The 24,928-nt window shown below is 39.9% G+C and overlaps 1 protein-coding gene across 3 annotated transcripts in view; it reads left to right on the forward strand.

The window, feature by feature from the left end:
* The first annotated feature begins 1,029 nt into the window (after positions 1 to 1,029).
* FBXL2 (F-box and leucine rich repeat protein 2) overlaps positions 1,030 to 24,928 on the forward strand; it is a 56,714-nt gene continuing 32,815 nt past the window's right edge. The window contains exons 1-3 of one of the 3 annotated variants that reach the window (XM_084511589.1): positions 1,090 to 1,147; positions 14,253 to 14,314; positions 18,714 to 18,907. Coding sequence is in view for 1 of the 3 variants with exons in the window: in XM_084511587.1 (XP_084367713.1) it covers positions 1,145 to 1,147; positions 14,253 to 14,314 (65 nt within the window). In the remaining 2 variants the exon portion in view is untranslated. Of the gene's footprint in view, positions 1,148 to 14,252; positions 14,315 to 18,683; positions 18,908 to 24,928 lie in introns of those variants that run through there. The other 2 variants (XM_084511587.1, XM_084511590.1) reach the window with 2 other exon arrangements.

Genomic DNA, 24,928 nt, shown 5'->3' on the forward strand with positions numbered 1-24,928 from the left:
TTCATCTGTACATGCCCGAATTGTTTATACATATTTCACATTTCTGAGGCTTTCTTCCCTCCTATACAAACCAGACCAAATGTATGCATGAACCAGGTCATTCTCCAAAATCTGGAGAGTGAGACAGTTGATTCAGAGAAGTGCCAACAAATGGTATGTGCATGTACTGGCTGTTTACCTGTGGGTTCTGAGAAAGCACTCTTTCATAAGAAACCATTTTTACTGTTAATCAAACCAGAAGGTTTCATCTTTAAAGGAATTAATGCATTTCATTCCAAACAGCAAAATTGTGTTTTTCTACCATGGCCACTTCTGTTTCAACAGAACTGCATCAACATCAGACATTACCTGCTGGGAGAGGTTTTTCTCCTCAATTTTGCCCATCTCCTCGATTTTGTATGTGGTATTGTGACAGCGGAACAGATGTAACCTTTAAGTGTGCTATTAACAATATTAATTTGGCTCTGATAGTGGTTTTATGCAATGCTCATAGAGGCAACTGACAGCATGCATTACTTTAAAGCACTTGGCTGACAGATGAGACTTTGTGGATTCTACTGCAGTTATCACCCTCAGCTTTCCACACACGTGGCTGCAAGGTAAGCAAACACGCACCCAGGTCCCAGTTTACCACCTGGGACCAAACGTGTTTCCAGCAGCCATTTCACATCCCAACCGACAAACTGGAAGAGCAGGGGGCACCTGCAGACCTGGAGGAAAGCAGAGATCGCGGACGTGTCCAGCAGCGCTCCCAGACAGCTGCACCAACCCTCCCTCTCCTATTTTCTATGGGATTTCACCCCATGAGGCACCCTCTCTCCCCATCCACCGCAACGCCCGCCATCTCGCGCCCCCCCTCCGCCCGCCACCTGGGCCTGTAGGGGGAAGGAGGAGCAAGCCACCGGGGCGGGGCGGCCCGGGCTCAGGGCGCAGGGGCGGTGGCAGTGGTAGTCACGTGGGGGGCTCCTACTGGCGGCGGCCCCGCCCCGCCCCAGGTCGGGGAGGCGGTGGCGGCGGCGACGACGACGACGAGCCGGGAGGGAGGGGGTGCGCGCGCGCGCGCGGCCGTTGCACCTGGCGCCGTCCTCGGGGCTCAGCGTCGTCAGGACGACGGGGCCTCGCCGCCGCCGCCGCCGCCGCCGCCATGGTGAGTCCGGGGGTGAGGGGGGTGGGCTGCCGCCGTGCCCTGAGGGAGAGGATGGCGGTTAGGGCTTCGAGGGGGGAGCGGGAGGGTTCCTGCGGCGGGTGTGGGGGCCAGACCTTAGGGAGGAAGAAGGGGGCCCCTGAGGTACTGCCGCCTCTCTGCTGCCTCTGTGTAAAGGCTTGGTTGGGCTCCCTGCGCTTCCAGCCCAGGTATTTTGAACCTGAGCAAAACAGAAAACAGCCTTGATAGCTAATTAGAGGTGGAATCAAAAGGGTGGGCGTGCTACTGTGTCATACCGTGTTTTTGGGGTGGAGGGATTTGCCAGGCAGAGGTTTGGGAAATTGCTACTGCTGCTACAAGGGTGAGTAAACAGCAGCGTGGCTGCGGGTGGGGTGGTGTTGGTGAGGTGGTTACGGTGCAACTTAGTGATGTGCCCTACTTTTCAATATTATGCCACCGCACGTCTTGGTGGAGCTTCTGGGATTGGGAGTATCTGAGAAGTAAACCAACTAGAAATGAATTTATCTCCTGGGCTAACGTTAGGGAAAATGGCAGACTGAAAAACAACAAACTAAATGGCTTTTATGGAGTATATCACAAACATAAGTGAATATTTTCCATTTACTCAGAGGAAGATGAAGAAGGAATTGATTTCACGCACTTAACATGCAGTGTTTAATATATGAAGTGTCAGCGTTTCTACAAATCTGAAATGTTGTTGGCTTATTGCTCACTTATTCTGACAGCAGACTGAAATATTTAGTGATCTTAGTTAAAATTAGAGAGAATGTGGGGTTAGCAGATGTGGAAAGTTGAAACGAAAAGTCAAATTTTCACTGAAGCATAGCAACTATTTTTAGGTTAGTGTAGAAAAGTAGTACTAATCTTGGCACAGTGACAATATTGATCTGAATGCCAGCAGAAGGCTATACATCAACAGTACTTCAACTGTTTTGTCAATTAGGAGTCAGAATAACAGCATCAGTTTCATATAAATTATCAACTTGCCTGATAGTCCTAGTAGTATTTTTTCCCGAATCAGACATGCACTTAAAAGGGATATGCTAAGTATGACAAAACCATATGAAACTGTGTAATCGAAGAGTTTTCTCTCCTGGTTCAGACAGCAGCCCGGAGCTAATTTAGACAATAGGCACAACATTCATTTGTATTCTTTCTAATAAATGTTTTGGGAAGGTGATCTGTATACTTCATAAATTTCTCCTTCTTCTTTCATTTATCATTTTAGCACAATACAAAAATGGTTACACTGTTATCTGGACATATGTGGACAAGGTATATTGAGTGACTTGATTGTGATAGGGTTGGAGTCCAGTGTTCTGTCAGCTTTTGCAAAACAGCTTTCCCACTTGAATTTTGTAACATGTGGTGGGATATTTTATTTGTTTGTAAAGCTTCTGTGAAGAAGCAAAGAATAACTTCTGAATGTTGCAGGTCAGACTTGTGTTCTTTAAAATGCAGTATGTCTGAATCCACTGTTACAAAAGATATATATCAGGCATTACAGGAATACAAAGGTGGACTTCAAATTCACAGCATAATGGTTTCTTCTCTGTCAAACCCATGTTTATTTTTCAGGATCAAGAAGTTACTTATATACTTCCTTAAAAGTTTAAACTAGTTATTCTTGAGCTTGAGCATTTTTTTACTGATGGTTTGTTAAAGATAAAACTCTTCTCTCAGACTGATTTTTCCAAAAGTATGCCATGCTATAAATGTCTGAAAATCTGTGCATATAGTGTGTTACTGCAAGACTGCTTGGAACCAAATGGATTATTTCTGTGATGAGATGAACAGTCCCTGTGAATGATGTTGTGGTGAAAGCTGCTGTGGAATCAGTTTCAGTGTTTTTGATCAGTCACAGAGTTAGTTGAATGGTCAAAGGGAAGTACCTTTTTCAGGTGTTTTGAACTTAGAGTTCTGCAAATGCCATCTGAGTCTCTGGTGCTTAAGGAAGGACATGTTGTTTAACCTGCCCAAGAAAAGAAAGCCTGGCATCTGTAAGGTGCATCCTTTTGGCAGCCCCATTGCTGTCCCTTCAATACCCTTCAAATCTCTTTGAGTGATTCCATCTGGGTTATTATCTTTGCTTTGGAGAAACACTGCACTCATGCGAGATGAGGCCTGGAGCTGGAAACATGCCCCTTTCTGGGCCTGCATTCTTAAAACCACGAGCTGTTGCTGTACAGTCCACAAGAGCTTAATGGCAACAGACTGATACCAAACTTTAAAATGTTGGCTACGCTTCAAGGTATATTCTTTTTCTGTCAGTGTTTTCCTCTGCTCTTCTTCAGGCAGAAGGAAATAGGAAGCTCTGTCTTCATTGGTTTGGTTACTTTTCAATTGGTTAACCGGTATATTCTGTAAATTTAAATCAAGGAGCTGAGACATCATCAAGTCTGCATAAATGTGAAACTCTACCAGTATGTCAAGTTTTTTTGTTCCTCAGACGCTAAAATTGAGGTCATAGCTTCACTGAGCAAAGGCCTTTCTGGATCATTGCTTAATATTATGTAGTAGTTATTCAAATATTAAGGGCCAAAATGTCTGAGCATACAGGTAGTTCTGAACATGTCTATACCATACTTCCTAAACAAAAGTATTGAGGATATTTTATTTCCACAGAAATTCAAGGACTGTAAGCTTTGTTAAGTGAATGTCCAGCTTCTTTAAGTCTCAACCTTTTACCTTTCCTGGAGCAGTTTAAAAAAGTATTTTGGAAATGCTACTGTAATGCTATTTCCTTTGAAGTCAGACATAATTGCTGCATGTAATCATGAAGACATAATTTTGTCTCTTGTAACTGAAAGCTTTTATTAATCATACAACACTTATATGGTGTGTGCAGTGGCAACACAGATCTTGTCATATTTGTTTTCTGGTTCATACTTGGGGAAGATTGTTCCAAAGAGCAAACCTCCACTAGGCAAAAATTTCACACTCAGTGGTAAGAAAAACATCGATTCTGACATTGTTTGCAGTGCAGATCAAGCACTGCTTTAAAACAGCTTTGGAGAAGCTTTAGCTTCGTTTCTGTAATGAACTATATCTTCTAATATAATTCTGAAGAGCAGAGTTGTCTTTGGGGAAAGAAACCAGTATTCAAAATTTGTCTCTCAGGTGCTCAGAGGAAGGGATTCAGCTTCAACCATGCAATCAGGACTTAAGCCATAATTTCAGTTACAGTTTTAGCTAGCATAATAGGAAAAAATAATTGACCTTCTGTATATGGGTAGTGTGGTTGGAGAAAGGGCTGCATCAGTCCAACTTAGAATAGCGGAAATTCCTGGAGAAATGGACCTGCAGAAGAATTTCTAGGTTTGCACATTAGGAGAGTTGGTACTGACATCAGTGTGTCTGCAGGCTAGTATACTGGAGACTGGGAATGAAGCTAGTCATACGTGTAGCACTACAATTATATATTGACACAATGATTCAGAGCTGGAATTTTGGAAGGTGTACTCTTAAGGGCTCTGATGAATTTGTGATGTGGATTAAATTTGGATGGCTGAAACAGAATGGCTGTCCATAACCAAATACTGATGCATTCAAGCAAATGGATACCAGCTTTTCTTTGTGATTTTCCAAAAATATATCACAGTCTGAATGTCTAAATGTTTATTATAATATGAATCTGTGAAGGCTGTTTGGAACCAAATAGATTTTTGTCACGAGATGAATTTTAATGAGTAAACAGTCCCTGTGGATGATGTTGAGGAGAACGCTGCCTAAGAATTTATTTCAAGCTTTCTGTTTAGAATGTCAAAGTTATGTGAATGCACCAAGGGAAATTTCTTCCTTGAGTATTTTGGATTTAGGCTTTTGCAAACTGTATTTGAGCCTGTTTGATGCTTGAGAAGGGATTTGTTACGTTCTTGCTCAAGAAAAAAAAGGCACCAATTCTGAAGGATACAGAATGTGAAAGATGCATCCTCTAGCTTTCTGATGGGCTACAGTCAACGAGTGCTTGATCCATTCAACTTTAATTTTCTGCCATAGGTCTGTTGCTCTTGAAACCAGTGGAGTAGATGGTACGGGTTTCCCTGTGTTCCACTTGGACAATCAAATCTACAGATTACTTCAGTTGAAGGCTTTATTCTATTTTTTAAGCAATAATCTATAAATGCTTCATTGTATGCTGTTTTTGTTTGGAAGATCATAACCTTAAAAGAGAAGTTATGGACAAATATATGGACAAATGAACAAAAGGAAATATGTAGTCATTAAAACTTTTTTTTTGTGTGTGTGTGGGCAACCAATAACAAAAAAACACCTAAAAGAAAGTTTACTAATCAGTATATGTCTAAGAGGTAGAACTATGCTTTAGCAGATGAGGATAAAACCTTATCAGGCCCATTTTTTCAGCTGTCTCTTTATATATACTTGAAGAATGTTAAGACATGCAATTAACAACTTTTCCCAAATTTGTTGCTGTTTAAGCACTTTTCTTTCCCTGAGCTGAACTGCTCTCTGGTGACTTTGTAGGAGAGAAGGTGAGTCTCGCTTACAAGGATGGACAGCTCAGCTAATAAGTTTCACTAACTTGTTGGGCCTTAATAACCTGGCTGCCTGCAGTTGAAAAGCCATACTCTGAAGAAAGCTTGATCGGTGTTTTTCAAGTACAGCTGGCAGAAAGTGTCTGCACTTCTGAAAGCTAAAGGGGAAAGGGTGCTGTCAGCTACTTGGCCAACTGCGAATGGGTGGATGGGGCAACCCCAGGCACCCCCAGGTCTGCTTGAAGGGGCAGCTGAGCTGGAGTGGCTGAAGGTGCCACGGTAGAGCTGCATGGCTGCAGAGGTGAGCACTAATGTTTGTGAGTGACCTTCATCTGTCGCCAAGTGAGAGTGCGGCCTTGCAGAGCCAGACTGATGCCTTCCAGTAAAACGTGAATGATGTGCTCTGAATACCAGCGCTGGCAAAACAAGAAAGATGGCTTTTCTGGAAGCAAACCAAACAGCAAAATGGGCAGTGTGGCCAGCTGCCTGGCAGGTTTTATCTTGGACAGAGCTCGCTGTGGGGAGACTTTAAAGACAGTATGGCCTTTATGGGCAGCCCTAGGTCAGTGAGGCATTTTGGAAAGGTGGAGAGATATTCCTGGGTGTGTTTGATCTTTTCTGAAGGTGAGCTGTGATGGTTTATAATACCAACACAAGAGCAAAAGTCTTTCATGTGAGGTGTCAGTGGCTTTTGATTCATCAGTTTGTCACAGTGCTGGAAGAGGAAAGATGCAGTAGATATCTGGCAGTGCTGAGGGAGCTGAAAGCCTGCTGAAGGCAGCTTGCTGGGCTCAGGTTCCAGGGGAAAAGGTGGTTAGCTGCCACGACAGAGCAGCATGGCTGGGATTTCCAAGTGCACAGAGCCAAAGCCTGAGGCAGAGCATAGGAGCAAGAGCCTGGGTGGCAGACAGCATCTGCATGTTCATATAAAATACTGCCAGTTTGTTGCCACTGTAGATGTGCATGGTCTGAGATGGCATCACCTTTTGAGATTCAGTTTTGTTGTGTTTGATATCCTTTGTTTCAGTCCCGTTAGCAGTGCACATCCATTCTCCTGCTTTTGTTGCCTAGATACAGTTACGTTTTGCTGCTTGCTCAGTGTTAAATGAGTCTGCTCGTCTGCCATTTCCAGTGCATTAATTGCATGTTTCTAGAGGAAGCACCAGTTAGCAGCAATTCCCTAACCATTGAAAAACATTTTGTAGTATAACATGAGGTAATCCTTAATCGTTAGTCAAGGAAGATTTTTGCTTTTCTATTTCATCCTCTATTTTTCTCCTGTAGTTAATGGCATGCTAAAAGTTCTCCATTTGATGACTTCAGTTCTGCTACCCAGAGCAGTTTGAGCACTCTGATCTGCTGGCTTTTCTTCTGTTGTAGCAAGAGGCAATTTCAGCTGCATGGTAAAGGTGAAATGGCTCAGGCAATAGTTGGGCGTTCCCATGGAGGAGCAGAGATGTGCAGCGAGTTGGTGGGTTTTGTGTTGGGTAGCACAAATCTGCACATCAGGGACCTGAGTAAAACCTCAGTTTTAATTTTGACAAGATTTTCCTTTAAAGCATCTTGTTCTTATGATGCCTATACTGCATAAATAATACTAAATAAATCCTGTTCTTGCCAGTAGAAACCTGAAAGATTCTATGCTTTTTACATATGGCAATACTTACAGCTTAGCTAGGATGTCTGCTGTGTCAACAGCAGGGGAAGGGAAATGAAAGGATTTAATTCTAAACTGCTGTCTCCTTCGGTGACAGTGACCCACCCTTTGGTTTTGTTACTGACTTGGTAAATAACTCAACCCTGCTGACAGTTTGTCTTCTCTTTTCGCTGGTGTCGTTTGGGGTCTCAAGATTTCCTCTCTGTCAAACCCACGTTTACTAAAAAATGCTTACTTCAGCACTCTAATGAGCAAAGTTATTAAAAAACATAATCTCAAAAATAACTTGATTTGAAAAGTTAGCAGGTTGAATGTCCTCATCTACTCTGATATCACTGGAAATGAGATCCATAAGTATCTCTGAAATTGAGCCATTATAGCTGAGTTGCTAACAAAGTGGTTACACATGTTAAGAAAATGGTCCTGTTCAATAGAGGACTAAATGATGACTGAAATCGCATCATCTAAAAAAAGTGACTATCAACAAAATGAGTAGTATAACCTTATTTTGATGCTGAACATAATAATAAAATAGAATTTCTAAATGGCTTAGATGAGCATGATAAATCGGGATGAATATTTGTTTCTTCACAGAGGAAAATTAACTTCTTTGAGCATGCTGCAGTTCCTTGTCAATTTGTGTACAAAAACATGTGTGCACAACTCCATCAAAAAATGTGTCTTCACTTCACTAATTCTGTTATAAACAGGAGAGTTAACTGTTAGACCAGAAGAGAATAATATGGTGACAAGCTAGCTGTGATGTATCAGAAAGTTATGTTCTAGGACTAAAGGTAGTCATTATATTTAATAATGTGGAAGAGGAAGCAAAAAGATGAGACACAATGTATATGTATATACTACATTTTATAAAATGAAAAAAGCGATAGTTATGTAAGAAGTTTAGTGAAAGTAAATATCAGGTAATATTTTAAGGAAATCTTCAGCCTTTAGCTTACTGTAACCAGTCTTAGAAAAGTGAAGTGAAGATACTAAAGCAAGAGGTCAGTTAAGGAATGTGAGAAATGGCCCAGAATTGAACTAATAACCAACTAGCTGTGGAAAACAGGCTTTGGTAGAGCACCGTTAGTTTTCCCTTGCATATTTTATTCTGTTTGTTTCCCGAACTCCTGTCAGAATATAGACATTTCCTGTATCTCTTATGCTTACAGGAAATCCAGAGCTGGTTTCAGAGTAATATTCTGTTACATATGTTCAATGTCACCTCTCTTTTTTCATTCTGAACTGATTTTTCTGTTGTATTTCATGTTTTTGTACAATTTGAAACATGCTTTTCTGTGGTTTTATGTACCCTGTCATTAACACAGGCAAACTTGCTATCAAATGTGAAAGTAAAGAAAGAAGAAATATTATTTCTGCATCCACAGTTATTTTGTAACACTGGACAGGTATTTTGAGGGCGTGTTGTTGTCAGCACTGTCTGACTAAAGAAGAGGAAGTCATATTTTTCAAGGTTATTAGAATATTTTCACAACAGTTGATGAACACTTCCTTGACTGGCTTTATTTTTTATTTTTTTAAAATAGAAAATTAGCAAGTCAAGATACAAAAATCAAGCAAAAAAATAGCACAGTCCTATTACTTCAAATAGGTGATAGATATATGTACCCAGGGTAATTACTTCATTAGTGAATTCTGTGATTAATGGCAGTTTCAGATAATCAGGAAATCCTGAAAAAAGGAATAGATTGTCCAATATATTAACCTTCTCTTTTTGACACCAGTTGCACACAATCAGCCCCCTTATGTTCTGTCTAGAAGACAACAACCTCCGTTATGCCATGTCTGCTGTAGATTTGGCAAAAAAATGAAACTGAAGAGCCTTAAAGGGTTCCCTCTCTTCCGAGGCTCAAATGCAGGATCATTCTAGAGGCTGATCCACTTTTTCAGAGTAAAGAAGTAAAGGTTTTTTCATTTATTTAAATGTTCCATAAGAATATTTTGATATGATAACTATAGCTAGTGTATACACCAGCACATATAACTGAGAGAATCACAGAATGGCTTGGGTTGGAAAGCACTCTAAAGATCATCCAGTTCCAACCCCCTGCCATGGGCAGAGATACCTCCCAGATTGATCGGGGCCTCCTCCAATCTGGTCTGGAACACTTCCAGGGATGGGACATCCACAGCTTCTCTGGGCAACCTATGCCAGTGCCTCACTACCCTTGGAGTGAAGAATTTATTCCTAACATCTTATTTAAGTCTCCCCTCTTCTAGTTTAAAATGAGAACTAAAACCTTTCTATCACTATCTGCCTGAGTAAAAAGTCGCTCTCCATCTTTTTTATAAGCTCCCTGTAAGTACTACTGAGAAGCCACTATAAAGCCTTCCTTGAGTCTTCTCCAGGCTGAACAACCCCAGCTCTCTCAGCCTCTTTTCGTAGCAGAGGAGCTCCAGGCCTCTGAGCAACTTTGTGGCCCTCCTCTGGACCCACTCTAACAGCCCCACATCCTTCATGTGCTGGGGGCCCCAGACCTGGATGCAGCGCTCCAGGTGGAGCCTCACAAGGGCAGAGCAGAGGGGCACAATCACTTCCTTCCCTATGCTGGCCACCCCTCTGTCAGCGCAGCCCAGGATGGCCTTCTGGGCTGTAGGCACTCACTTCCAGGTCATGTCTAGCTTTTCATCTTCCAGAACCCCCAAGTCCTTCTCTGCAAGGCTTCTCTCAATGAGTCCTCATGTCTCTGTCCTCATGTCTGGCATTGCCCCAGCCCAGGTGCAGCACCTCGAACCTGGAATAGTTGAACCTTAGGTTCACATGGGCCCGCTTTTCTAGCTTGTCCAGCTCCCTTTGGATGGAATCCCTTCTTTTTGGGGTATTAACTGCACCACTCAGCTTGGTGTCACCTGCAGACTTGTTGAGGGTACACTTGATCCCACTGTCCATGTCACTAAAAAAACAGCTTTGAATCTGTTTCTTGCCTCATCTGCAGCTTGTTTTGTAGGTATGGTACTTTGTATGGAGGGCAAGTCGCATGCTTCTCATAAGCAGTAGTAAAAGCTGCTTTTTCTTCAGTTTAACCTGGATTTCTAAATGCGAGCATACGGGTCATGTCTACTGTCATTTATTTACCACAGTCTGCAAGTCTAGGTTTGATTTAAATTCTAAAGATACCTTTCATAAACAGAGATAAGTCTTTTTCCCATAAGAGCTGCCAGAAGTATAGATTGGTTGTAGGTTTAGATTTTCACCCTAGCCAAAGAGCAAAATACTTACTAGTCCCCAAAATCTGTGCTATGTTACGTAGTGCTTTAGCTTTTTAATGCAGGAGTTAAGTAGCTGGAAATACCAGTAGTCTTGAGCACACATTTTATCTGTTTGTATTAAATAGTATTGTATTAAATACCTCATGTCTTATGAATTTAACTGCTGTGTCATCTTCATATAGTGAGCATATGTCCATGTTATTGTACATATGGGAGTCTACAGAATAAATAAAAGTAGTATAATAATAGATTTTGCACTGGCAAAGCTATGGCGTACTTCACAGAATCACAGAATTTCTAGGTTGGAAGAGACCTCAAGATCATCGAGCCCAACCTCTGACCTAACACTAACAGTCCTCCACTAAATCATATCCCTAGGCTCTACATCTAAACGTCTTTTAAAGACTTCCAGGGATGGTGACTCAACCACTTCCCTGGGCAGCCTGTTCCAATGCCTCACAACCCTTTCCGTAAAGAAGTTCTTACTAATATCCAACCTAAACCTCCCCTGGTGCAACTTTAGCCTGTTCCCCCTCGTCCTGTCACCAGGCACGTGGGAGAATAGACCAACCCCCACCTCACTACAGCCTCCTTTAAGGTATCTGTAGAGAACGATAAGGTCGCCCCTGAGCCTCCTCTTCTCCAGGCTGAACAAGTCCAGCTCCCTCAGCTGCTCCTTGTAGGACTTGTTCTCCAGGCCTCTCACCAGCTTTATTGCCTTTCTCTGGACTCACTCGAGCACCTCGATGTCCTTCTTGTAGTGAGGGGCCCAAAACTGAACACAGTACTTGAGGTGTGGCCTCACCAGAGCCGAGTACAGGGGGACAATCACTTTCTTAGTCCTGCTGGCCACACTGCTTCTTGTATAAGCCAGGATGCTGTTGGCCTTCTTGGCCACCTGAGCACACTGCTGGCTCATATTCAGCCGACTATCAACCAATACTCCCAGGTCCTTCTCTGCCAGGCAGCTTTCCAACCACTCATCTCCCAGCCCGTAGCGGTGCTTGGGGTTGTTGGGCCCAAGGTGCAGGGCCTGCTACTTGGCCTTGTTGAACTTCATACAGTTGGCCTCAGCCTATCGGTGCAGCCTATCCAGATTCTCCTGCAGAGCCTTCCTACCCTCGAGTAGGTCAATACACACCTAACTTGGTGTCGTCTGCAAACTTACTGAGGGTGCACTCGATCCGCTCATCTAGATTACTGATCAAGATATTAAAGAGAACTGGCCCTAGTACTGAGCCCTGGGGGACTCTACTAGTGACCGGCCTCAAACTGGATTTAACTCCATTCACCATGACTCTTTGGACCTGGCTACCCAGCCAGTTTCTAACTCAATGAAGCGTACTCCAGTCCAAGCCAAAAGCAGCCAGTTTCTTGAGGAGAATGTTGTGGGAAATGGTGTCAAAAGCCTTACTGAAGTCAAGGTAGCCTTGACTTCAATACCATCCACAAGACCAATACCATCCACAGCCTTTCCCTCATCCACCCAGCATGTCACTTCGTCATAAAAGGAGATCAGGTTTATCAAGTAGGACCTGCCTTTCATAAACCCATGCTGACTGGGCCTGATCGCCTGCTTGCCCTGTAAGTGCCACGTGATGACACTCAAGATAATCTGCTCCATGAGCTTCCCTGGCACTGAGGTCAAACTGACAGGCCTATAGTTCCCCGGGTCTGCCCTCCTGCCCTTCTTGTAGATGGGCGTCATGTTTGCTAGTCGCCAGTTGACTGGGACCTCCCCCAATAGCCAGGACTGCTGATAAATGATGATAAGCAGCTTGGCCAGCTCCTCTGCCAGTTCTCTCAGTATCCTTGGGTGGGTCCCATCTGGCCCCATCGACTTGTGCACATCCAAGTGCCATAGCAGATCGCCAACCATTTCCTCGTGGATAGTGAGGGCCACATTCTGCTCCCCATCCCCTTCCACCAGTTCAGGGTACTGGGTATCCAGAGAACAACTGGTCTTGCTTCTAAAGACTGAGGCAAAGAAGGCATTAAGCACCTCCGCCTTTTCCTCATCTTTTGTAACAAGGTTTCCCCCCGCATCCAGTAAAGGCTGGAGATTCTCCTTAGTCCTCCATTTTGCATAGATGTATTTGTAAAAAGATTTTTTATTGTCTTTAACGGCAAAAGCTAGTAACAGTCTGTAAATTAGCTTTTTATAATTTTTTTATGCATATCAATGGAAAGTATGTTCTAGATGGATATTAAAACTTCCGAGGAAGCTTCTGCAACTGCAGAATGATTATGTTGAATGATTAAGGATTTTTAGTGGTCTGTGATACTAAATGTTCAGATATTGGACCAGAATTAATGAGATGTAAGTTCTCCTGTCTGTTTTACCACAGACTGCTTATGGAGGTAACTTCTGTTTTTGTGGCTTATATTTGTCTGTAATGCACAAGTATATCACCCTCACCTCCAACAACTTGGTGATCTTAAGCTCTGTGAGGATGGCATGCCTCCTTTTTCTGAATGAGTGCTCCAATAAGAGCATGAAGGCTGAAAATAGGAGTAATGACTATTGGTGTAAAGTAAAACCAGTGCTAACCTGTACCTGTGTTCAGCCACATGGAACTGCTTAAAACCAAGCACGTATCTTTTCTTTTCAGGGGGAAGTAGAGTTGTCCTATTGAAGCACATATGCATATATGCTGTAAACTTTGAAACTCTACAGCCATTGGTCTGTTAATAATTGTGTTGCTCCAGTTGCAGGAAAAGGAAGCCTGATTAATCTTGCTGGTCCTGTTGAAAGTTTACGGTTTTACTGTTCGTAGATGTGTATACTGTTTGTTGCCCAGAGGTCGGAGGTGCAAAAAGTGGCTTGTGCTGCAATACAAAACTGAGAAACGGTGGTGTGCAGTTAGACCTGACATCAGCCTAGAACATACTGGGAGAGAAAAAAAGGTTCTTATGGCAGCTAGAAGGGAATTCCAATTTTCTAATCTTACAGTATTTGGGGGGAGATATTTTAGAATTCCCAGGCATGTACTTTTTGCTGACTTCCCTTTTTTATGGACAGAGTTATGCTTGCATTTGGCTTTTTTGATGTACCTTTTTCAGAATACCTGTTATTGAGCTTTCCTTTTTTTAACCAAGGAGCACATCTGATAGTTACCAAGTATGTGATATGTGTTGATGGAATTGAATCTCTTGTTGGGAGATATGTTGGTAATAAGATGGCCTAGGTGAGACACATTTCCTGTTTTTCTTGTAGCATTTCTTGAGGTGCTTCTCTTGCTTTCAGACCACTGCCATATGTGGCAGTAAATTCTTTAAATCATTAGATTATTGCAGTTTCATGTACCTGGGCCATGGAATTTACAATGTACACTGTAATAGGACATTTTTAGAACTGTGCAACCAGTGCATATTTGTATGTGTCTTGCTGTTGCTAGAACTTTTACTGCTACCAAGAATACTTCCTGGGGTGTGTTTCTTAGTGTTTATTTAATGATTACAAAATGGTTCCACATGCTTTGTGTGGCTAAATCACAGCACTAGGAAAGACTCAAGTGTATGAGTGGGTGTGGCTGCATTGTGCATATTAAAATAATTTATAGGGATACCAAATAGCATGTTGAAAACATGGTGCTAATGGTAATTTAAGAGTTAAACACCTAAGCAGAAGGTTAAAAGGGTCTCTAAAAGCTGTTTTTCTTTTGTTGGTCTTTTTAAATGATTTTTTTCCTTCTGTTTCCAGGTTTTCTCAAATAATGATGAAGGCCTTATTAACAAAAAATTACCCAAAGAACTTCTGTTAAGGTAATTCGCGATAACGTGTTAAGGAATAAAAATCTGAGGATAATGCATTGCTTATGTGGCTTATAGACTACAAATTAATTCTTAAACTATTAAGATTACTATTAATTCTTAAATATCTTGAAATAAATAGTAACATGACTGTTTTAAATCTTTGAATTCTTTAACCTGTTTTGTTTTGATTGGTCTTGATTTGTTTTAGTGTTCAAATTACACTATACTGTAGATAATATAGTTTAGTAGTGATCTTTTTCGTGCATAAAGAAAAAGTGAAATAAAATGTCCAAATAGCTGTAGTATATGTAGTTAACTCTTTTCCACATTGCACAATGTTTTATCTGTCTGTAGAGTGTAAGATCCATCTCTTATGTATTTCCCTACAATAAATACTCAAATTCTTTTTCTTATGAAATTTGTTATAACAAATATAAATACAACTTCAGAGCTTTCCAAAAATCACTGTGGCAAAAAGCACAGACCGTCACCTTTTACTGTTGGTCTGTGTTATATATGGTAGAACCAACAGGAAGTTTTTACTTACTGGAATCGTTCGGCATTTCATCAAACCTGTGTGAGTAGAACACCTTCACAGAAGTTAGTTACAACATCAGCATCAGTAAGTTTAGCCTATGTTTGAGACACTGGTGGAATTCTTCACATGCTTGTGTTGAAAGTTGATTTCAAGCAAAATGTCAATTCCAGAATGTGGAGGTACTGCTCAATTGGATGTAACCGCTTCATAGGGGAAACTGAATCGGCCCAGTGACTTCTTCTCCAGCTGCCTATAGTTTTCATTGCAGTCCACTCTTTGTGTAAAAAGAAATGTCCATGTATAATTGTGCAATTATAATTTTTAGTGATGGTGTTAATAAAATTGAGCTAATGATTTGTTCTTGATACTCTAAAGAGTTGCTTTGGTTATCTTATATGTCACTGCTTCCTGTCTGAAACAATGGTAGTTTGCTATCTTGTGTATTAAGAAAGTGTTCTTAAAATGTTATTACTTTTTAGTGTCTGTACTGTAACAATGTTCTCTTGGTGGTACTAAAGAAACAGTCTTTTGTTAAAAGGAATTGCATTTTTAAAAGATTTTCATTTTTGTTCAGATATACTCATTCCATGTTGTGGTGATGATGTAAATTAGGGTTGTAGAACTATTTAGAAAATGTGATTAAATGAAAAAGCATCACTGAATGATGCCCTGAATACAAATTCTAATAACTTGGCTTTGTTTCATTGTATATAAAGGTCAACATGAGACATTTTCCAGATTCTAAGGGAATATGGAATATTCTGCAGGGAATGTTCTACCCACTGACCACTAACCTATTGATTCTGTCCTGAATTTGAGTTAAATCACTGGAAAGTTTTAAAGCCCATTACCACTTAACAGTAATTGGAAAATTTTCTAGCAAAAGCTGATTGATCAGAAAATTTCAATTTGTTTTATCCTCAGTGTTTATTTGAGGTTAGGTATGCTACCTTGAAGACTGAAGGTACAATGACTATTCATGTATAATTGGGCAAATGATGTTAAATAAAAATGGTACTTGTAGTGTGATACTACTTATCAATTGTTGCTAAAGCACATAAGAATTTAATAATAATAAATCTGTTAAATCTTGTTCCTAATATTTTTGTTTCTGTTTCCCATTGGCTGAAAATATCTAATCACTTCCCAGAAGCTTTATCTGCTCCATGACATGTGCCTGTGATTTGTTCTAATTGCCTGTTTGGTTCATTTTCTAATAACTTCTTTGGAGTTAAGGACCACTGGAAATGGGTATATGACTGCAGACGAGAGTCTGGTTTTGATATTATGCTGTTATCAATCTCTTTTTTTTTGTTTTGTTTCCTATCAGTGTTAGTCTCCATGCTTCTGGTTAATGAATGTATTGTCCGTATTTTTATATAGAGGAGCTTTCTATATTGGGAAATTAACATGAGCTTGGAGTATTGCAGCTGCTCTGCACTAATTCCTTGCTTAGACATATTTCAGACATGTCAAATCACAGAACTTACTTTGCTTAATAAAAGCTACGTGCACAAGACATGATTAGACTTCCCTTTACAGAAACCATAGATTTGTGTTTACATCCTGAAATTAAAGGAAATGTGTTTTACTTTCATAATCAACTCCTATACAATCGAATAGATTAATAATCTGTATGAATACAGTTGATGTATCAATTTGGTTGTTTGTGGTTCTAAATAGCTATATTGTAATTGGTTGAAGTCCTCTATTGTAGTGTGCCAGAAAGGCAAAATGTGGTCTAAAATCAAAGTAAGTGATTGCATGTGCATTATAAAATTGAAATGTTTTCCTGAGATTATTAAATATTAAACAGCAGTCTTTGCTACTCAAGGTGAAATGTTGCAGTATTTAATTATACAAATGAAGTGGGGAAAATGAGGCATGTTTCAAACGACATTTCTTTTTGTCTTCAATATACACGTACTGTTTGTCTGCTTATGAAATTGTTACCAACTAAGATCTGTTCCAGATGCAAGTTCATATTTTTCAGTTCTTTGACTTACGACTTGGTTATTCTGTATGCGTTTTCTGAATTCTTTGTATGAGGTGATTGCTGAACATGTGAAAACTATTGTTGTTGTTGAGTAAACTTGGCCTTTTGTAACCAGAGGAGGTAGCTGCCATCCTCTACTTGTTGTTTAAATGTTTTTGTTTTTTTTTTCATAAACAAACACAAGTATAAGCTTAGAAGTTTGGGGCAGAGATGTTTCAAATGGAATTCCTTTTAAAACTGTGAGTGAGAGTCTGTAAGAACACAAGCAGAAAATTCTATGAGTGCATTTGTACACTGTTAATGCAGAAGGAGCGATTTGGGAATGGAAGTAGTGTTTTTTTTCTGTTTTGTTTTGTTTTTTTTGCCAAGGTGCTGAGTAAAATTTGGGAATTATGAAAAGGAAATTATTTGTTTAATGTTTCTTCTTGAAGAATTGGGACTTTCTTACAAATGGACTGCTTCAGCATTACCTACTTCAAGGATGGATGTGTCCTGGTTTCAGTTAGAACAGTTATCTCTTAGTAAAAACACACTTGTGACAAAAGATTTGTTGTTCTGGAACAAACAAAAGTAAATAAGCGTTTAAAGCAGCAGGAATAACAGCTAAAGTTGATGTAACAGCAACTTACATAAGTCTCATATTCATTCATTACCATTTGTTTCATTTTGTTTTTTATATGCTTTCAAGCTTCTCTTTAGAATCTGTTATTTAATTAATCAAGGCCTAATTCCATTTGGAGCTTTATTTACTTTGAAACTGGAGCCTTATTTAAACTCAGTCTCTTGATTAACAAATTACCAAAGCCAAATGTTCAGAAGTATCAGTGATATAAAGAAGTCATTCCTTTCATATGGAATTCTCACACACATGCACTCCAAAATGGTTGTTTTTCCTTTCTCATTCCCATGCTAGAAGTGCCAGCAAAACACAAAGGCAATTCAAAGGATACTCCAACTCTCTACCAAAAACAAAACAAAAATTAAAAAAAAGCACAGAACATTGTTTTTATTTCATTCAGTAGTGATGTTAGAGAGTTTAAATAACAATGTCAAGCACCTATACTGTGCTCTTTTTTTTTTGTTTTTGTCAGTAATTTATGAAGCATTTACAGTAGAGGTGAGCTTTCATATCTCTGTCTTCCTGATGCAGGCATAGGCATCAGGATGAGAAATCTGTTTTTCAAAGTTATTTTCCAGGCCAGTAGCAGAACAGGTTGGATCAAGTGTACCAAATACTAGTCCAAAGACTAACTGAAGTTTCCATAACATTTATGTCTGTAAGAATCATGGTTTATGGAATATTCCTAGGCTGCATACCACCAGAGCATCATGTTTGTGTTGTTTTTTTTTTTTTTTTTCCTTCACATTTTTATCAAGCCACCAGCATGTAGAGTGGGCATGTTTGATTTTGGCTCTTTGGTGCCCTGTTTGTATAATACCTTCTCTCATGGGAAGAATTGGAATGACCAGCAGGTTGGGTTGGCACTATGGTCTGCCAGCTAAACCTCTCTGAAATAATCATTAGGCTAACTGTTTAGTAAGATGCTTTCTAGTTGCCAAATTTGTACTTCATAAAATCATCTCATAGAAATGAATTTTGTATTCATAAAATTGACTAGCTAAGGTTGGAAGTGAACTCTGGATATCATGTAGTCTAACCTGCAGCTGAAAGCAGTGTCAGCTAGAAGAGACATATTTTGGCATTGTCCTGTTGAGTTTTGACTATCTCCAAGGATAGGGACTCCAAAAACCCTCAAGTCAACCTGGTTCAGTATTTGACAACGCTAACAGTAAAAATAAAGGTGTTTTTTTCTTCTATTTAAGTGGAATTTATTGTATTTCAGTTTACATCCGTTGCCTCTTTTCCTGTCTAGTCCTGGGCACTACTGAGAAGAGTCTGTTATCTTCACTTCCATCAGATATTCATACACATTGAAAAGTTGCTTCCAATGCCTTCTGCTTTGAGAAATATCCATCATGGTGTTCAGCAGGAACTCAGCTCCTTTTCTGCAGAGCTGCTTCCCATTTGATCAGCCCCAGCTTGTAATGGGTGCATGAGGTGTTCCTGGTATGTATCCCCTTTCAGGGATTCCCATCTGCCCCAAAGTACTTACATTTTCATTTATCATATGCTTTTCTGTAAAAAATAAAAAATATTTCAGTGTTTTTGATCCTTATGGAATTCTTTCTCCTGGTTTGATGCCTTAAAAAGAAAATGTTGTAGCTGGAGTAAATAGCTGAGACTTTGACAAAAATCTAGCTAATGAAACTAGGGAGTCATCAGTTGCAGCATGCTCAATTTTAGAAACTGCAGAACCTTGTGGGTCATCCAGCCCTTACAGAAAATGATTAAACTGGACAATCCATGAGGCTTTTAAGGTTAGAAATATGGATCATCCTCCTCTGCAACTATTCCAATTTTAGGAAGGCGTGATTGATATGGGAGCACAGGAAGTAGAGGTGGCATGGCTGGGAGTTGTCTTAGCTCTCCTCCCTTGGCCTGCAGGTCCTCTATTGCTTCATTTTAGGTAAAGCACAGGACTTGGTTTGGCATTTAGTTTGAAAGGTGTTTGGTGTTGGGAAGGGAGAAAGATGATGAAAAAGAAAAAAAAATAGCGAAGGAAAAAATATAGTGAAAGGTTAAACTGCATGAAGTTCAACAAGGCCAAGTGCCGGGTCCTGCACCTGGGGCGCAATAACCCCAAGCAGAGCTACAGGCTGGGAGAGGAATGGTTGGAGAGCTGCCAGGCAGAGAAGGACCTGGGAGTGATGGTTGATAGTCAGCTGAATATGAGCCAGCAGTGTGCTCAGGTGGCCAAGAAGGCCAACGGCATCCTGGCTTGTATCAGGAACAGTGTGACCAGCAGGGCTAGGGAGGTGATCGTCCCCCTGTACTCAGCTCTGGTGAGGCCGCACCTCGAGTACTGTGTTCAGTTTTGGGCCCCTCACTACAAGAAGGACATCGAGGTGCTTGAGCGGGTCCAGAGAAGGGCGACAAAGCTGGTGAGGGGTCTGGAGAACAAGTCCTACGAGGAGCAGCTGAGGGAGCTGGACTTGTTCAGCCTGGAGAAGAGGAGGCTCAGGGGCGACCTTATCGCTCTCTATAGGTACCTCAAGGGAGGCTGTAGCGAGGTGGGGGTTGGTCTGTTCTCCCACATGCCTGGTGACAGGACGAGGGGGAATGGGCTTAAGTTGCACCAGGGGAGTTTTAGGTTGGATGTTAGGAAGAACTTCTTTACTGAAAGGGTTGTTAGACACTGGAACAGGCTGCCCAGGGAAGTGGTGGAGTCACCATCCCTGGAGGTCTTCAAAAGACGTTTAGATGTAGAGCTTAGTGATATGGTTTAGTGGAGGACTTGTTAGTGTTAGGTCAGAGGTTGGGCTCGATGATCTTGAGGTCTCTTCCAACCTAGAAATTCTGTGATTCTGTGATTTGGAAACACTGCAGTGGGATTCCCAGTACTACTGAAGACAAAATGATGCTAATATTATATAATGTTATTTTCTAATAACCATTGTTGGTTTTTCTTCTTGAAATTCTCATATTTTTCTATTAGACGAATCAGGATAACCAATGTAATGAAGTGATTGCCCTAAAATGTTAGGTCACACTGGCTATTTTGAGTGAAACAAAGCTAAGTAGGAGTGCTGAAACTGATTATAGCATGTATCTGACCTTTTGGAAGACAATAGATAAACTGTTTCATGGGTTGAGATTTTGCCCTAAACCTTCTATACGTGTTTTGTGTTCAAGTCTTCAACTTGACTTCTTAAAGGTCATTCATTTCTCATCTATTATTATAGATGACTTCCATTTCATAGAAATGTAGAATCACAGAATGAGTTGGGTTGGAGGGGACCTTGAAGACCATCTAATTCCAACCTCCCTTGCTGTGGGCAAGGATACCTCCTGCTAGAACAGGTTGCCCAAAGCCCCATCTAGCCTGGCCTTGAACACTTCTAGGGATGGGGAATCCATATATTCCATCCATCGAACTATATATTTCTGTATACTTCGACATCATTCTTTGTGTGCAACAGCACTGTGAATTGAAAAGAAGTGAAAAATAGAAGTTTTGAAATAGCATTCCATTCTTAAAGCAGTTTTAAAAATCTTATTTTATTGCTAAGTGTCTTTAGAAATTATCAGGCATTTCTGTCATACTTGGCAGATACCAACATTGAGTTTGCCAAGCCAAAAATTCCAGGAAGTCACAGTACAGTATGTATGTATGCATTACTGTATGTATTTTGTTACCTGCTTGTAATCAGGCCATGTAGTATTGTATCAAAATACTTAAAAACAAGTAATTATCAAGGTGCTACTGCGAAAGCTTGTTCCTTATGTGATTAGGTTGGCAAGGGCCTTAGAAAGATGAGAGAGGCAGTTTGACTCTTGCATGGTTTTGTTTCTTATTCTGTAGGTGATGCTCCGTGCAGTGTTGGGGTTCTGAGAAATAGCTGTTTCTTTCTGTGGTTCCACAGAGAGGGAAACAAAATAATAGAAGTGACACCACTTATTTCTGTGTTTTGAAAAACACGTCTGTTCATAGCACAAGGGAGTAATGAACTCTGTATGGAAATGGAAATATATGGAAGAATACAAGAAAACTCAGCCTCCTATTCAATACGCACTGGAAAAACTCACTATATGTATGTTTGATAGAAAATTGAGAGAGAGAAATATAACCAACAGTTGTGTTTTAGTGGGGAAAAAAGTGGTTGGACGATATCAATCTGGGGTTAAACAATCAGTTCTACCAACCCAAATTACGTGAATTTACTCAGGCATTTGACTTTAACATTTGAACTTTTGATTAAGAAGTAGCACTGTATAGTACATTGGTTCATGTTAAAAGGATTCAGAGTTGCTTAACAGTTGTTGCAGCAACTGGCAGGTAGACCAAACAGCATTTTTTTTTTCTTTTTGTTTTCTATTCCATGTTATGGAAATGACATTTTAAGAAGTCTCTGGAGATAAGAGTTCTAGATGACTCTAAAAGAAATGCAGTGGTAAATTACTGCGAAGACAAACCACTCCCAAGGACATCTGAATGACATATTAAATGAAGGGACATTCAAACAAGATAAATTTTACATTTTACAAGATGAATTTTTACATGGATTAGGGAAGGTCACACAAAGAGCTGTAGCCTGGGATGTTTCATCCCTGAAGGGGATGTTTGAGTGAAATGTGTAAGATCCTGTAAGTATCTTGTCTGTTGCTGTATGAAAAAGGCTGTTAAAGTCCCCGGCTGTGTGCAGCTTTGTTGGTACTAATAAGGTTTTTAACACTTCATGTGCTTCTGATGTGTACATTTGCAGAAACATACTGGGAAAGAAGAATGTGCACTGAAGATGAGATTTAAAGAGCTAAAGTAAAAAGAATTAAAGATGACATAAGTGGCTTTAAAACTATGTGAGAAGGAAGTACTAACTGCTAAAGCACTCTTGAATTTGGTGAAGAAAAGTAGAGGAAAACATGAAGCTGAAAGTCAGATGTTCACCTTGGAAATAAGGCAAATATTATAACAGCATGATTAACCAGTGGAACAAACTACCAGAGAAGGTGGTGACTTTCCACCCCTTGAAGGCTTTCGAATCAAGAATAGATCATTTTCTGGAATTTAGGCTTTAGCCAAATAGTAGTTTACCTTAAAGGAGTTGAGGAACTGTGAGCTTGTACAACTCTGTGCCTTTGGCATGACACTCATGCGTACTGCTGGTACTGTTAACATTGAAAGATCTCCAAGACCAAGCTCATGAGGCATATGTATGTCCAGACTGGTGTGTGCCTAGGGACAAGAAGTTTTGATGAACTCTCATTATTAGTAAGCAGATTGTCCTTCTCGGGCTCAGTACAGGCTAACTAAGGAAAAATTGATAGCCTGGGATACAGGAAGTTAGAACAGATTATTAGTAAACATTACTGTGGTTCTATAAATTTCCAGTTTCCCTGTACTAAATTGTGCCAAAGACCTAAGTGGAAATTAATCCTGTGGCCAGCTGCATTAACTTCCATCTATGTAGTTATGGTCATAGAGGACATATGTGCTATACAACCATCGTCTGGCCTACATGGTAATCTTTTCCACTTTTTAAAATTACAAGTGCTTGCTGACATAGTCCCTTTGCCAAAGTGCCAGACAATGTCAGAGTTGCCATCTCTTTCTCTATTCTTTGATTGGGTTTTAAAGCCTTAAAACCTTAGTCTTGTGTCTTGCTGGCTATTTTCCCTGACTGATAAGGATTTGCTAGTAGTTCTGTGGGGCTGCAAGCAGAGAAGCTGTTGTCTTTAGCGGTTTGCCCATAATACTGTACTATAGAGAGTAAACAAATAGAAGACCATGGAAAAAACAGTTCCAAGCGAGTTGGCAAAATAACTTTTAGCAATTGTAAAATAATTTACTGGTACCTATGATAATATTTAATTGAGTAATTATTCTGATTTTGGTCTGTTAGAATGCATCCTAATCTCATTTTAAGTTATCTATTTTCATGGAGACAGCTTGAGCTGCCTTTCAAGACAGTTCCTTTGTTAGAACAAAACTGGAAATCTAAAAACATCATGGATGTTTTCACTTATTAAAATAGTTTTCCTTTTAACATAAAATAACCACTTTCAGTTTTTGACTTCTTAAAAAGTCTCTTCATACAGAATGGAGCAAAAATAAATATGTCTGTTCTGCATTTGGTTTTAATTCTTTTCAGCGGAAATCATACATTAACATAAATCTCGTAACAGTAACAAACAGTCAAACATGAAGAGAGACTGCTAGACAACTCAGTAGTTGGAATATAGAAAATAGCTTTTCTTCAACGTCTTGAATTCCTTCTGTTATTTCTTACTTTCAGTGGAACTGGATGAATCACTTCCAAAGCATGTCCTATGCTTCATTTAGGCAAGAATATTGTGTCATGAAATAGTTTGTCACCATCCTTCATGTCTTCATTAGAAATAATTTAGAAACATGTCTTTTATGCTTTGGCTTCTGCAAATCTAAGATAAACCTGTGATTCCCCTCATACATCATTATTACAAGGAATCTTCTACAAGCCAGGTGGCTTTTACAGCTCTCCAGTGTTATATCCCCTTCCTCACCTTCTGCTGCTCCCCTCTTGGGAAGGGAGGAAAGGTGACTACAGAGAGGGTTCAAGGCAGGTCACTGGGATAAATGCTGCTCTTTAAAGAGAGAGCGCTTTCTTTACTCACCTGTGTTCAGCAAGATTGTTGGACTGTTCATGCAGTGTGCAGTTTGTGTGTAAAGCACTGCTAAGTTTCTTAAGGGGGGCAACAGACCTTAGAATGGATGTTCAAATGACAAAATAGATGCTATCAAAATGAATGTTATCTGCATTGTTTTGTAAATTGTCTGTTTGCCTTTTGAGATTTTTTTTTTGAGAAATATATTATTGTACAGTGAAAAAAAGTATTTTCATATGTTGATGAAATATTGGAAAAATAATAACTGTTCAAAACTAATAACTAATAGATCGTACAAAATATCCAGAAGGGCCTTAATGTTTAATAAGTACGTCCATTAACTTCCATTGCATTACTGTTACCACGGCTAAAAACCACAGCCCTTAGGATTTAGGCATCCATTTAGAGCTCTAGCTTCAGGTTTCCACTTAGAAAATAGTAATCAGAATTTTACATATAAAATTCAACATCTCTTTCCAGTTAAGTTTGCTCCTTAGTGCCAAAAATGCCATGTTACACACAATATTATTATCACTGTTCATTGTTTGGATAACTGAAAAGGTTCATTGGTGAGAGGTGATACTTTATAAATGAACTGCAGGAACATCTTTCATGTATTTCATATCTTTAACTGTTTGTAATAGAAACTGATTTGGGAATAGGATCTATATTTTATGCTTAAGTTAATATATTTTATTCCCTGAGAATTTTCTTTGAATTGGTTTCATTGTTGTTTTTAAATGGTATTTAGCAAAATTAATTTTGACAGTGAAAAATTTAGTTTAGAAAACTACAAAAAGTCGCCATCTTTGAAGAATTGTTACAGTGATCTGAATTGTAATGCTAAATTTTGAAGTGTAATTGTTTCTTTTAGAGCAAATTCAA

The sequence above is a fragment of the Aythya ferina genome (genome assembly GCF_964211825.1).
Source record: "Aythya ferina genome assembly, chromosome: 2".
In the NCBI taxonomy this organism is placed as follows: domain Eukaryota; kingdom Metazoa; phylum Chordata; class Aves; order Anseriformes; family Anatidae; genus Aythya; species Aythya ferina.